At 43.5% G+C, this 14,347-nt stretch overlaps 1 protein-coding gene across 1 annotated transcript in view; it reads left to right on the plus strand.

Moving 5' to 3' along the window:
- PHLPP1 (PH domain and leucine rich repeat protein phosphatase 1) overlaps positions 1 to 13,843 on the plus strand; it is a 253,641-nt gene extending 239,798 nt beyond the window's left edge. Inside the window, exons 15-17 of the mRNA XM_003827268.4 lie at positions 5,920 to 6,114; positions 8,803 to 9,031; positions 11,671 to 13,843. Coding sequence (XP_003827316.2) covers positions 5,920 to 6,114; positions 8,803 to 9,031; positions 11,671 to 12,852 — 1,606 coding nt within the window. The 3' untranslated portion in view covers positions 12,853 to 13,843. The remainder of the gene's footprint in view (positions 1 to 5,919; positions 6,115 to 8,802; positions 9,032 to 11,670) is intronic.
- The last annotated feature ends 504 nt before the right edge of the window (positions 13,844 to 14,347 follow it).

Raw genomic sequence — 14,347 nt, forward strand, 5'->3', positions numbered from 1 at the left:
AGCTGGGACCACAGGCGCCCGCCACCACGCCCGGCTAATTTTTGTATTTTTAGTAGAGACGGGGTTTCACTGTGTTAGCCAGGATGGTCTCGATCTCCTGACCTCATGATCCGCCCGCCTTGGCCTCCCAAAGTGCTGGGATTACAGGCGTGAGCTGCCGTGCCCGGCAGTTCTGCAAGTTTTGGTAAAAGAATATCATCATGTGTAACCACCACTGCAGGTTATAGGCCAGTTCCTTCACCTACCAAAATTTACCCATGCCCATTTTTGTCAGTTCTTCTCCCCAGCCCCTGTCCTTGGCAACTCCTGATCTGTTTTTTAATCTCATTAATTTTGCCTTTTCCAGGATGTCCTATAAACAGAATTATATAGTATATGGCCTTCTCAGTCTGACTTCTTTCCCATCACATAATGCGTTTGAGATTCATTTGTACTATTGCATGTGTCAGTAGTTCGTTTCTTTTCATTGCTTTTTATTGCTGAGTAGCATTCCATAGCATGGACATATTATGGTTTGTTTTTGTTTTACCCGTTCACCATTTGAAGGATGTTTAGATTGTTTCAAGTTTTTAGCAATTGCGAATGAAAGTGCTACAGGTTGCAAACAGTTACATACAGGTTTTTTATGAATGCTTGTTTTCATTTCTCTTGGACAAATGCCTAGGGATAAGGATTGCTGGGTCATATGGTAAGTGTATATTTACTTTTGTAAGAAACTGCCAAACTGTTTCCGAAGTGCCTGTATCATTTCGCACTCCCAACAGCAGTGTCTAAGAGTTCCAGTAGCTACACATCCTTACCAGCAGGTGTTATTGTCAGGTTGTTGTTGTTTTGGCCATTCTAATAATAATATCTCATTGTGGTTTTAATTTGCATTTCCCTACTCTTTCCATATGTTTATTTATCATCCATATACCTTCTTTGGTGAAAACTTGTTCATTCACAATCAAATGTGATGTTAGCTCTCGGTATTTTTGTAGACATCCTTTATCAAGTTAATTCTCTTCTATATCTAGTTTGTTAAGATTTTATAATGAAATCTTAGTTTTTATAATAAACAGATAACACATTTTGTCATAGACTTTTTCTGGATCAATTGAGATGACTGTATGGTTTTTTTTCTTTTTCAGTCTGTTGATGTGTTTAATTATATTGATTGATTTTAAAATGTTAAATACACTTTGCATTCCAAGTATAAATGCATTTGGTCACGATGTAGTATATTTTTCTTTTTTTTTTTTTTTAGACAGCGTTTCACTCTTATTGCCCAGGCTGGAGTGCAATGGCACGATCTCGGTTCACCGCAACCTCCGCCTCCCGGGTTCAAGCAGTTCTCCACCTCAGCCTCCCGAGTAGCTAGGATTTCAGGCATACGCCACCATATCTGGCTTATTTTATATTTTTAGTAGAGACAGGGTTTCTCCATGTTGGTCAAGCTGGTCTCTAACTCCTGACCTCAAGTGATCTGCCCTCCTCTGCCTCCCAAAGAGCTAGGATTACAGGCGTGAGCTACCACACCCAGCCTAAAGTATTATATTTCTTACATGCTGCTGGATTAGATTTGCTGTTAATTTGTTGAGGATGTCTATGTTCCATGGTGGATATTAGTCTGTAGCTCTCTTGTGATGTCTTTGGGTTTGGTATCAGGGTAATGCTGGCCTCATTGAATGAGTTGGGAAGTGTTTCCTCATCTTGAGTTTTCTGGAGGAGTTTGTATAAAATTGGTAATATAGCCTTCTTAAATATTTAAAAGAATTCACCAGTGAAGCCATCTGTTCTGGGTTTTTTTAAACCTACAATTTCTTTAAATAGGATTATCTCTTTCTTCTTGAACAAACTTTGGTAATTTGTGTCTTTCAAGGAATTGGTCTGCTTTATCTAGTTTTCAAATGTATTAACATAAGCCTGTTCATAATATCCCATTATTAGGTTTTTTTTTTTTTTTTTTTTTTTTTTGAGATGGAGTCTCACTCTGTCACCCAGGCTGGAGTGCAGTGGCACAATCTCGGTTCACTGCAACCTTTCCCTTCCGGGTTCACGCAATTCTTCTGCCTCAGCCTTCTGAGTAGTTGGGACTGCAGGTGTGCGCCACCACGCCCAGCTAATTTGTTGTATTTTTAGTAGAGACAGAGTTTCACCATGTTGGCCAGGCTGATCTCGAACTCCTCAAATGGTCCACCCGCCTCAGCCTCCCAAAGTGCTGGGATTACAGGCATGAGCCACCATGCCCAGCCCATTATTATGCTTTTAAAATCTGTAGAATCTGTAGAGATGTTCCTCCCCTCTCTCATTCCTAATGTTGGTAATTTGTGTTTTCTTTTTCCTGATCAGTTTGATTTGGTTTATCGATTTTATTGATATTCTCAAAGAACTAGATTTTTTGTTTTACTGATATTTCTCTATAATTTTTCTGTTTCACATTTCTTATGTTTTAATTTTTGTTTTATGGGTTTTTTGTTTTTTTTTGTTTGTTTTGTTTGTTTGTTTTTAAGAGACAGGGTCTTGTTCTGTTGCCCAGGCTGATCTTAAACTCCTGGCCTCAAGCAATCCTCCTGCCTTGGCCTCTCAAAAGTACTGAGATTACAGGTGTGAGCTATCACACTCAACTGCTTTTCTTATTTTTATGATTCCCTTTCTTCTTGCTTTGGGTTTGTTATGTACTTCTTTTTCTAGTTTCTTTAAATGGAAGCTTAGATTATTGATTTGAGACCTCTAATTCTGTAATATAAGCATTTAGAGTTGTAAATTTTTTTCTAAGTAATTTCACTAATATCGTTGGAGAACACGCTTTGTATGACTTGAATCCTTTAAACTTATTTAGACTGATTTTTGGTCCAGAATCTTACCTATCTTGGTAAAAGTTCTGTGTGCATTTAAAAAAAAAAATTGCTGTTGGGTATGGTGCCAGTTAACTCAAGTTGGTTGATATTGTTGCTCAAGCCTCCTACCAGTTTTCTGTCTTCTTCTTCTGTTGATGATTGAGAGGCTATGAATATGGATTTGTCTGTTTCTCCTTGTAGTTCTGTCAGTTTTTGCTTCATACATCTTGAAGCTCTGTTAAGTATGTAAACATGTAGAATGATGTAGCCTCTTGATGAACTGACCGCTTTATCATTATGACTCTCTATTCCTATAATATTCTTTGTTCTGAAATATACTTTGTCTGATATTAACATAGCCATTTCAACTTTCTTTTGATTAATGTTAGCATGGTATACCTTTTAAAAAATCCTTTTACTTTTAACCTATTTGTCTCATATTTAAAATGGATTTCTTATAGGCAGCATGTAATTAGGTCTTTTTTATTCAGTCTGAATTTTTTGTCTTTTCGGTAGTGTTAAGGCCTTTATATTTAATGAAATTATTGATATGGTTAGGTTTAAACCTTCCACCTTACTATTGTTTTCTATTTGTGCCATCTGTTCTTTATTTCCTTTTTCCTTTTTCTTCATTCTTTTGGATTATTTGTTATGATTTGATTTTATCTTTATTTATTCTTATTCTACCGTGTGTCTCTGTGTGTACATGTGTGGCTTGTTTAGAGTTTATAGTATGATATTTAACTTATTACTGTTTACCTTCAAGTAATAGTAATGTCATTTCACATATAAGAACCTTGCAAATATGTACTTCTCCTTCTCCTGTCCTGGCCTTTATGCTGTTGTTGTCATATGTTCTGCTTCTATCTATGTTATAACCTCCAAAATACATTATTGTTATTTTTACTTTAGTTATTTTCTAAAGCAGTGTTTCTCAACTTCAATACCATTGACATTTTGAGCCAGATAATTCTTTGTTGTTGCCTCCCAATACCCATTAGAATATTATTGAATATTCTATTAAGAATCACTGTTCTAAGGTGATTTTTAAAATAAGAAAATGAGGCTGGGCATGGTGGCTCATGCCTGTAATCCCAGCACTTTGAGAGGCCGAGGCGGGCGGATCGCTCGAGATCAGGAGTATGAGACCAACCTGGCCAAGATGGTGAAACGCTGTCTCTACAGAAAATACAAAAATTAGCTGGGCGTGGTGGCGGGTGCCTGTAATCCCAGCTACTCAGGAGGCTGAGGGAGGAGAACCACTTGAACCCGGGAGGCAGAGATTGCAGTGAACCAAGATCACACCACTGCACTCCAGCCTGTGTGACAGAGTGAGACTCCATCTCAAAAAAAAATTAAACAAAAAATGAGGAAATGTTTCTGTTCACTCACCTGGCTGTCATTATCGTTGTGCTTCATTCTTTTGTACAGTTCCGGATTTCCATCTAGTGTCATTTTCTTGTGCCTCAAGGATTTCCTTTTCCATTTCTTTAGTGCCATCCTGCTGGTGGTAAATGCTTTTATTTGTGCATCTGGAAATGTCTTTATTTCCCCTTAACTTTTCAGAGCTGTTTGTACTGGCTTAGAAATCTAGGTTGTTTTCTAGTTGTTTTCCATTGGTATGTTCAAGATGTTGCTCCACTGTCTCCTACCAGGTTTCCAGGGAGAAGCCTGCTGTTGGGCACGTCCTGGTTTCCCCACTCTACCTCCCGCCTTTGTTCCTGGTTTCTAGCAATTTGATTTTGATGTGTCTCAGTTAAGTCTTTTTCATGTTTCTCTTGCTTGCAGTATCTGTAGTTTTATAATTTTCTTCATATTGGAAATGTTTTCAGCCATCAACTCCTCAAAAGTGTTATCTGTCTCTTCTTTCGAAGACTCCAATTCCCTGTAGTATAGTAGGCTGTTTGAAGTTATCCCACCACTCACTAAGGTCCTGGCCTTATTGTTTTTTTTTCCCAGTCTTTTTTTTTCCTCTCTGTTTCATTTTGGACAGTTTCTGGGACACAGTTGCTTGGAAACAGTTTGATTCTTTTGAGTTTGGAGTGGAGACAGTCTCCAAACTTTCCACATTTGCCAGGAACCACTATCCTCCTCCAGTGCACTGACTGCGGACTCTGGCCACCTTGTCCTCCTTCAGCCCCCAGCTCCATCTCCTCAATGCACGGAGACCACAGCCTCCACCTGGGTCTTCCTCCCTGTGCTGCAGCCTGGACACTTCCCCAGGAGGAAGCTGGGCGGGAAGCAGGCTCTCTCCAGGATCACTGACCTGTGCTCTTATTGTCCAGTTGGGGTTTGTTTGTTTGTTTGTTTGTTTTTCCTGCCTTTTAAAAAGGTCATTTGAAGGCTGGACATAGTGGCTCACACCTGTAATCCCAGCACTTTGGGAGGCTGAGGCTGGCAGATTGCTTAAGCTCAGGAGTTTGAGACCAGCCTGGCCAACATGGTGAAATCCCATCTCTACTAAACATACAAAATTAGCTGGGCATGGTGGCATACTCCTGTAGTCCTAGCTACTCAGGAGGCTGAGGTGGGAGAATCGCTTGAGCCCTAGAAGTGGAGACTGCAGTGAGCCGAGATCACACTACTGCACTGCAGCCTAGGTGATAGAGGGAGACCCTGTCTCAAAAAAAAATAAAATAAAAATAATTTTTTAAAAGTCATTTGAGGCTTTTTCTGTATTTGTACATGCTTTTCATATAGGTTTCGTCTATTTTTCCCAGTGTTTTAGTTTTCTATTTTGGCTGGATGTGGAGATTCTCGTTAATAACTGCTTATTGAATGTATATGTAGATATGGATTCATAATCTTCTCTTATTTCCCATGCCTCTTTTTCCCCTTCTGTCACTGACATTTAAAAATAAACTCATCAGAAGAGAAGCATGTAGGAAGGCATGTGTGAAGCATAATTTGTGCTCATCCTTCTCTGCTTATCAAAATTGGCTGTTAGAAATTAGCTGGAGTCAGTTTACCTGCCCTTAATCTGTCTGGAGTCATGAAGAAAGAGACAAAACTGAGTTAGGACAATCTTGAAATAAGCACTGGGCTGGGCCTGGAGCAGGAGGATGAGTGGACTCAGCACAGAAGTGTGGTTGCCTTGTAGGTTGTGTGTCGCAGCCCTGTCGGTGAATAACTTCTGTGACAACCGCGAAGCCCTGTATGGTGTGTTTGACGGAGACCGGAATGTGGAGGTGCCCTACCTTCTCCAGTGCACTATGAGTGACATTTTGGCTGAAGAGCTGCAAAAAACAAAAAACGAAGAAGAATACATGGTCAATACATTCATTGTCATGCAAAGGTAAAACTCAGAGTTCCTGCTTACCTGCTGTGTGTTTTCTTGCTCTTTGAGTGTTTATCCTCTGTTTAGAAAAGCAGGTGCCCAATGGTCTCCAAGCCATGTTTTTTGACTATGAGTACCAAGATGCATTCAGGCAAGTTTGGTGTTGCCCAGGCATCAGGAGTGGTGCTCCGGTTTGAGACATACTGATGTTCAGACAACTTTGTAGAAGGCTCAGGCAATGACAAGGAATTAGTTTCTCTGAGAACTGGACCTCACTGGCCTGTATTGATTGCAGATTTTCATCAGATTGTTTGCAATGCCATTTCTCCTCCCAAATCATGTGAGCTGTAGGGGCTTTTTAGACTTTCTGGTGTGGGGACCTCTCTTTGAAATGGACCGTTTCTATCCTAGTTTCTTGGCCCTTATGAAATACTATCACTGGTTTGAGATAGTGCAAACCTTTGTGAAATCAAGATGGTCAGATTTTAGCCCAAGAGTTAAATCATTCTTTATATTTTGTTTTCTCCTTTATTAAATGTTCAAGACAGTGTTACTGGCAGAATCCTAGGCCATAGCCTGGAGTTTCCACCAGCAGCAGAGCTTTAGGTTGCTGTAGAAATTGTGGAATATTGTTTGTAACTCTTAGAGGAATGAGGATTCCTTCATTCAAAGAATTGTTTATTCTTACCACCTTCATGGCTTTCTAGGTAATAATGGAATTTCCTGTCTCTAAGTATTGTACTGCAGACTCACTCATGTGGGACCCAGGAGTGATGAGTGTACTGGTATTTGAGGTCATGAGAGCAGTCATGGTATTTTATCCTTATCTGCTCTTTCTCTCCCTTGATATTCTGCCAGAGCAAGTAGCTTTGTTAGAAGGGCAGAAGTGGTGTCTGGGGAGGAGTGTTCAGAGCAGCCTTTACAGTGATACCTGCATCACAAATGGTTCCTCTCAGAGAGCTTGGTGGAGGCAAGCCTGGGGTGGTTCTTGCTGCTACACTCACCCCTGACTTTCAGATTCTCAGTGAGCATATACAATTAGCAACTGAACAATAATGGCTAATATCCAGCAAGCCCTTAATATGTACCAGTCATTGTTCTAAATTTTACCTTATGTGTCATAAATTGTTACCAGTTAGCTGGGTAATGTTACTGAAAGTGATGTACAGTGAGGTGAAGCACAGTGCCTACGGGCTAATAGGTAATGCAGCCAGGACCTGACCTCGGGTTGTGAGACTCCCTTCAAAGGATGTTGTAACTAGCAGGCACATCAGCTTTCCTGTTTTTACCACCCTTTTGTTCTAGAAAAACAGCAAGCATGTATCATATGCACACACATACACATGTGCATACAGACCACAGCACAAACACATCCCTTCACAACCCCCAAAAGGTCTGCTTTTTATGCACCCTCAAGCACTGGGTAAGAATTAAAAGCCGAGAACCCCAGTCTCGGATTACTTGCTATACTTTTTACAAATCACTGTGCCTGTGAAAGGGAGAAAGTAGAGATGCCTTGGAAGGGTCTAGAGCCAAATATCTGAAAGTTGGAGTTTAGGAACCTAAACTATAGGCCCTTCTCCAGGGTCTTTTGTATGTCTCTTATTTTCCCTATCTGTTAAGAGGGTACGGGTTGTGTGGTGAGCTTTTGGTCCTTAGGGGAACTGGTCTTTGTGCGGGATTTCCTAATGCATGCAAGTAGGCAGCCCTGGTTTCCATTGCTCTTCTTGCCAGTTGCTTACCTTACACACGTGATAGGAGCAGACAGTACCTGAGGGTCTGCCCTTGTAAAATGGGAGACTGTTTTTCTTAACTTTCTTGCTCCTATACCACTCAGGAACAGCAGGGGCCTGGGCAGTGTTACCATTTGTGGGGCTTGCCATAGGAGTTCATGAGGCCATGGGAGCAATAATGGTCTTTTGTCCCTCTCTGCTATTTCTCTCCCTTGATAATCTGCCAGAACAAGTAGCTTTGTAAGAGGGGTTTTTGATTTTTGATTTTCAGAATTTGCAGGTGCTTCCTGTATTTGGTAGGTCTGTGGATTCTCATGATTAAAAAGATAAATCACAAGCACTTGGTATTTGATTACTAGAATGTCCTTTCTATGAATTTTCTAGAATAGATGGTGCTGGTCCAGAAAGTCTTTACTATATAGGGCAGGAACACGAACACTCCAATACTTCAAGGCTGCTACCAGCAAACACCCTTATAAGGAGGAGAGGGTTGTCAGGTTTTTCTAAAGTGTGCCTGTCAGTGGGGTAGGGTGTTTATACCTGCTCTTACGTACATGGTTTTTTCAATGTTCCTTTTCTGGGGACAGAGGGAATTTAGAGAAGCAGATGGAGAAAGAAGTCATTTTCCTGCTGTCTGGAGTGTGCTGATAGGGCAGTGTGGTTGATGAGGGTAGCAGGCTGTACATGGCAGCCCAGGGGCACCCGCCTTCCAGAGCAGCACCTGTGGCTTTTAATGGTACAGTGATACTGTCTTCCAGTTGTGAGCCTCTCTGTGTGGATGTGTGTGATGTCAGATTCAGGGGCTCTTTTCATCAAAGAGGCAGAGTAGTGTGTGCTTTGATGAAGGAGGCGGAGTGGAATCCCCAGCTGTCTCCTTCCTGGCCCTGTCCAGTGGTGCGGTCTTGCTGTTGAATTTGCAGAACTGGCACTGATGGGCTGTGTTTGAGTGTCACCCCCTCTCTTCGGATTCCAGGAAACTTGGAACTGCTGGGCAGAAGCTTGGTGGTGCCGCTGTCCTTTGTCATATCAAGCATGACCCTGTGGATCCAGGAGGATCCTTCACCTTGACCTCTGCTAATGTGGGCAAGTGCCAAACAGTTCTCTGTCGAAATGGAAAGCCGCTGCCTCTGTCCAGATCTTACATCATGAGCTGTGAAGAAGAGCTGAAGAGGATTAAACAGCACAAGGCCATTATCACTGAGGTGAGAAAACAGGGGTGTTCCCCAGGATGGTGGAGAGGAGAGGATAGGAGAGGAGACCAGGTCATAGCAGAAACTAGCTAGGGAGCATTTGCCTTCAAAGAACACTTTTGAAGTTTGTTTGACATTAGAATTCCAAATCCATAGTATCACAAAGCAGATGTCTTACATTATGATGTATATGCTTGTTGGTTGCCTCTCTGCATCAGACACTGTGCTGCGTGCTTCATGGGCATGATCCCATTCCATGTTTGCAGCCACTTTGCAGAGGGCTGCTTTGGTGGTTGAGGGCTCTACCCCTGACATCACACTGCTAGTTTTCATATCTTAGCTCTGCCACTTGCAGGTTGTGACCTTTAAACCTCTCTAAGCCTCAGTTTTCTCATCTGTAAAGTGGGAATAATCATGCATCTGTCCTATCTTACAAGGTTGGTATGACTTGTAAACTATGAACGTCTATGTAAGTGTACTAGTTGTTATTTTGGTTCATACCTCATGTCCCATTTGAGTACACAGTAAGCAGTTTTCAACTGGGGGCAGTTTGCTTCCCCACAAGACATTTGGCAACATATGGAGACATTTTTGGTCATCACAGCTGGGGCGGAGAGTGCAATTGGCATGCAGTGGATTGAGGCCACTGAGCATCCTACAGCGCTGCTAGGACAATGCTGCTCAACACCCCACAATGCACAGGGCAGTCCCCACAACACAGACTGTGGTGTGTGTGTTTGGAGGGCGTGTCTCAAGGAAGAGAAGTAAAATACAATACAAAACAAAACCTCATTGTTGAGTATTAAGCAATGCAAACAAAAGCAGGGAAGAGGCGAGGCACAGAAAACAAGAGAAGTCTGACGTGCAAACCATGATTCATGTAGGTCACAGAAATCATTTACCTTCAATTGTGTTTGGCATAATGTTGAACTAAAGTTGAATTCAGTGCATTCTGTACACATTAGACTGTCTTCTGCTCCCTAGCACAGTGTCTACCATCCATGTTCATCCTCTCTGCTCCAAGAATAGACAGAGAACAAATTCACACAGACTCATTTGCACAGAATCCCATGTATAGCTTGAGTCTTTCTGTTTCTTTCTTAAGGCCCTCATCAAAGCCTGTGTGAGTCAGTCTTTTTTCTCTACTGGACTATAAGCTTTCACCAGAGTCCACCTCAAACTGTACATGGTTCTATGGGTTTTATCAGCAATGTAAGACTGGAAACCTCTTGAAGGTAGATGTTTCTCTGCAGGTCACTGCTGTCTGCCCACATCATTTTTTCAGGCACAGGGCAGATGACTGACACTTTGATGAATTAGCGAATGGAGCAGAACTCCTGGAGCCCATGGTGGAAGCTTCATTGCTCATGAATCACAAAACCGTTGGTTTTGATGGAGAGAAATCTAAAGGGATGGACAGAACAGCAAGAACAGTTTCTGCCAAATTCCATGCTTTGGGGACAGATTATGTCAGTAGAATCAAGGCAGTTTAAGGTTGTGCTTGAAGCCCATCTTACTAATTTTACTAATAGGAATGCTTACCTGCTTATAACTGTGGTGTGGCAAAGTTGTGTGAGAAGCTGGGAAAGACATCCCTAGGACAAGTAAACACCTTGCCAAATCCCAAATAAAGGGAAGTGGTAGGACTGGAAAGGAAATGGATATTCTGTGGAAGAAACACTTTGTCATCCCAGACAGGGATTTGTCATAATGAAGCCTTTCCTGGAAAGAAGTGTTAAAACTAGGGCATGTAGAGGTATGTCATGGACCTGAGAATCTCAAAATTTGAAGAATAAAGAACCAAGCAGGTACACATGGCAAAAACAAACAAACAAACAAAAAACCCAGGTCTTTTTATTGGCAAGTGGTCTGGCACTTTGGTAATTGATTTAAATAGCATGCACATAGCTGAACTAAAGCCAGCAGATCTTGCCTTCTCCATTGGTCAACAGGAAATCAAGTTCAAGGAAGTTGTAAGAATTGGCATTTCTTCTTTAGCATCTGTTCTCCTGACATGAGCATTCTTACCCACCTAGTCAAACCAAGGTTTTCTCCACCGCTTAAGTACTTTCAAGTCCTCTCTGGACCTTTAGACACTACTGCCTCTTGTGATCATGGAGAGCAATGGAAGATTTAGGGGCATTGTCTTGATATATGCCTGCGTCATGTGTCTTTGCTCTGGACTGGCCTCTATCAGAAAGTCTCTTGCTACCTCAGAGTCTTCCTACACTCAGCCCGTCTGAGGGCCGATCCTTGATCACCATGTTCACCAAGGGAGGGAAGATGTAAACCCATGTTTACAGGAGGAGCTAGCCAGCTATGCTTGCTGTGTAAGGCTAGATGATGGCTTGCTTTAGATAAACAGCAGGACTTGTGACCTAGTGTGAATGGGGTCCCAGTAACACACATAACCGAAATCTTTTCCTTTTGTCCCTACTGCTCCTTACCTGCCCAGGCCTACTACCTGGGGTTTCTGATGACAGGTGCACATTAACTACTCACTAGAGAGTGAGCCCTTCTTTCCTCTGTGGGCCACACAGCACTTCTCTGTGGTCCTACAGTCGAGACAGTCGAGGGACCCGCAGGGAACCTGCACAGTTGCCGCAGGTGCTCTGTATTAACTGTCTGTCTGCAAACCCTTGTTCTTCCAGGATGGCAAGGTGAACGGAGTGACTGAGTCCACGCGCATCCTGGGCTACACCTTCCTCCATCCCAGTGTGGTGCCTCGCCCCCACGTGCAGTCCGTGCTCCTCACCCCCCAGGATGAGTTCTTCATCCTAGGCAGTAAGGGGTTGTGGGACAGCCTGTCCGTCGAGGAGGCCGTGGAGGCCGTGCGCAACGTGCCCGACGCCCTGGCTGCTGCCAAGAAGCTGTGTACCCTGGCCCAGAGCTACGGGTGCCACGACAGCATCAGCGCTGTGGTGGTGCAGCTCAGTGTCACTGAGGACAGCTTCTGCTGCTGCGAGCTCAGCGCCAGTGGGGCTGTGCCACCACCCAGTCCTGGCATCTTTCCTCCCTCAGTGAACATGGTGATCAAGGATCGGCCCTCAGATGGGCTGGGCGTGCCATCCTCCAGCAGCGGCATGGCTTCCGAGATTAGCAGTGAGCTCTCCACTTCTGAGATGAGCAGCGAGGTGGGGTCAACAGCCTCCGATGAGCCCCCGCCCGGAGCCCTAAGCGAGAACAGCCCTGCCTACCCCAGTGAGCAGCGCTGCATGCTCCACCCCATCTGTCTGTCCAACTCCTTCCAGCGCCAGCTATCCAGCGCCACGTTCTCTAGCGCCTTCTCCGACAACGGCCTTGACAGTGACGATGAGGAGCCCATCGAGGGCGTCTTCACCAACGGCAGCCGGGTGGAGGTGGAGGTGGACATCCACTGCAGCCGGGCCAAGGAGAAGGAGAAACAGCAGCACCTGCTTCAGGTGCCAGCAGAGGCCAGCGATGAGGGCATTGTCATCAGCGCCAACGAGGATGAGCCAGGTCTGCCCAGGAAGGCAGACTTCTCTGCCGTTGGGACCATTGGGCGCCGGAGGGCCAATGGCTCTGTTGCGCCCCAGGAAAGGAGCCACAATGTGATAGAGGTGGCTACAGACGCACCTCTTCGAAAGCCTGGAGGCTATTTTGCTGCCCCGGCTCAGCCGGATCCTGATGATCAGTTTATCATACCCCCGGAGCTGGAAGAGGAGGTCAAAGAAATCATGAAGCATCACCAGGAGCAACAGCAGCAGCAGCAGCAGCAGCAGCAGCCGCCACCACCCCCTCAGCTCCAGCCACAGCTGCCGCGGCACTACCAGCTGGACCAGCTGCCAGATTATTACGACACGCCACTATGACCCAGCCGAGCTGTTTAACAAATAAACTAATCACAAAAGACTGAGTTGCAAGAGTCTCCCAGGCTCACATTAAACCAGGGGTTTTACTCCACATCCTTCCCCCAGACACTGTTCCCAACCTGTCGTCGCAGCTAATCTGTAGGTTCTCTTTCTTTGGGTTATTTTTTTAAATAATCACCACTTTCTTCTAGTGATGCTTTACCAATATGATTTACATTTGTTAACTTCTCCCCCTAACATATCAGATATGTAAAGACAAAGAACAAAAGGTTTAATATATTACAGAGAAACAGTTAATGATAATGTAATATTTTTTAAAATGGCTTTTTGTTGTTTTGTTTGTTTGGAAGGCAGGGCAGGCTGCCGTTGCTAAATGATTTAATAATATTGTAATTCTGTATTTCTTTGGGGGGAAAAGGCTTTTGTTTTGTTTTGTTTTGTCTTGAAAATAATAGACATTTGTAGAATATGGAGACTAACTCCTAGGAGTTGCTTTACTCTGTCAGGTGACTTAAGTCACTGGGATTCACTAATTTTCTCTGAGAGAACAGCTGATTGAGAATTTCTATTGTAAATAGCTCAGTGTTGTATAGTGAGGCTTACGATGTTTTGTAGTCTTGGCGTAAGGACACAGCCCAAGTAACTGACGTTTCCCCTCCCCCTCCCCTCTGAGGAGCCTGCCTGCCTCACAACTCACCCTCACTTCACTGAATGAGGAGGCTGAGCAGCTGCAGTGTTTCTGTCCAGAGGAAATGGATCTTAGGCCACTGGACAAGAACCTGCACCCAAGGGCCCTGAACCCATTTTCCTCCCCTGTCCCAGCCTCTCCACTTTGACAGACACTTTTAACTGTGTTCCTTACTGCTGCCACAATCAGCATGGTTGTATAGTGCCCCATTAGGCCATTTACATACCCAGAGTTATACTCAAGCAGAATGCACAAATGGACATGTCATAGTTTTTGTTACAATAAATATGAAATTTACAAGTATTTACAAATATCTGCTTTTGTCTCAGCAGCCAGTTGTTTCTTGGAGACAGTCACACTAGCTTGCGTTTAGAAAGAATGGATGGAATATTGGGATTATCAGATATTTCTGATTTTTTTTTAAGAGAAAAACATCCAGTAAGTTAACCTACATTGAATGAAATGTGAAATTAACCGAATGGTAAGCAGTATAATTAGCTGATCTTACAGCTTTTCTTTTCTTTTTTTTTTTTTTTTTTTTTGAAATGGAGTCTCGCTCTGTCTCCCAGGCTGGAGTGCAGTGGTGTGTTCTCTGCCCACTGCAACCTCCGCCTCCCGGGTTCAAGTGATTCTCCTGCCTCAGCCTCTGAATAGCTGGCATTACAGGCACCTGCCACCATGCCCAGCCAATTTTTGTATTTTTAGTAAAGATGGGGTTTCACCATGTTGGCCAGGCTGGTCTCATACTCCTAACCTCAAGTGATCTGCCCACCTCAGCCTCCCAAAGTGCTAGGATTACAGGTGTGA

Source organism: Pan paniscus, chromosome 17 (assembly GCF_029289425.2).
Source record: "Pan paniscus chromosome 17, NHGRI_mPanPan1-v2.0_pri, whole genome shotgun sequence".
Classification (NCBI taxonomy): Eukaryota; Metazoa; Chordata; class Mammalia; order Primates; family Hominidae; genus Pan; species Pan paniscus.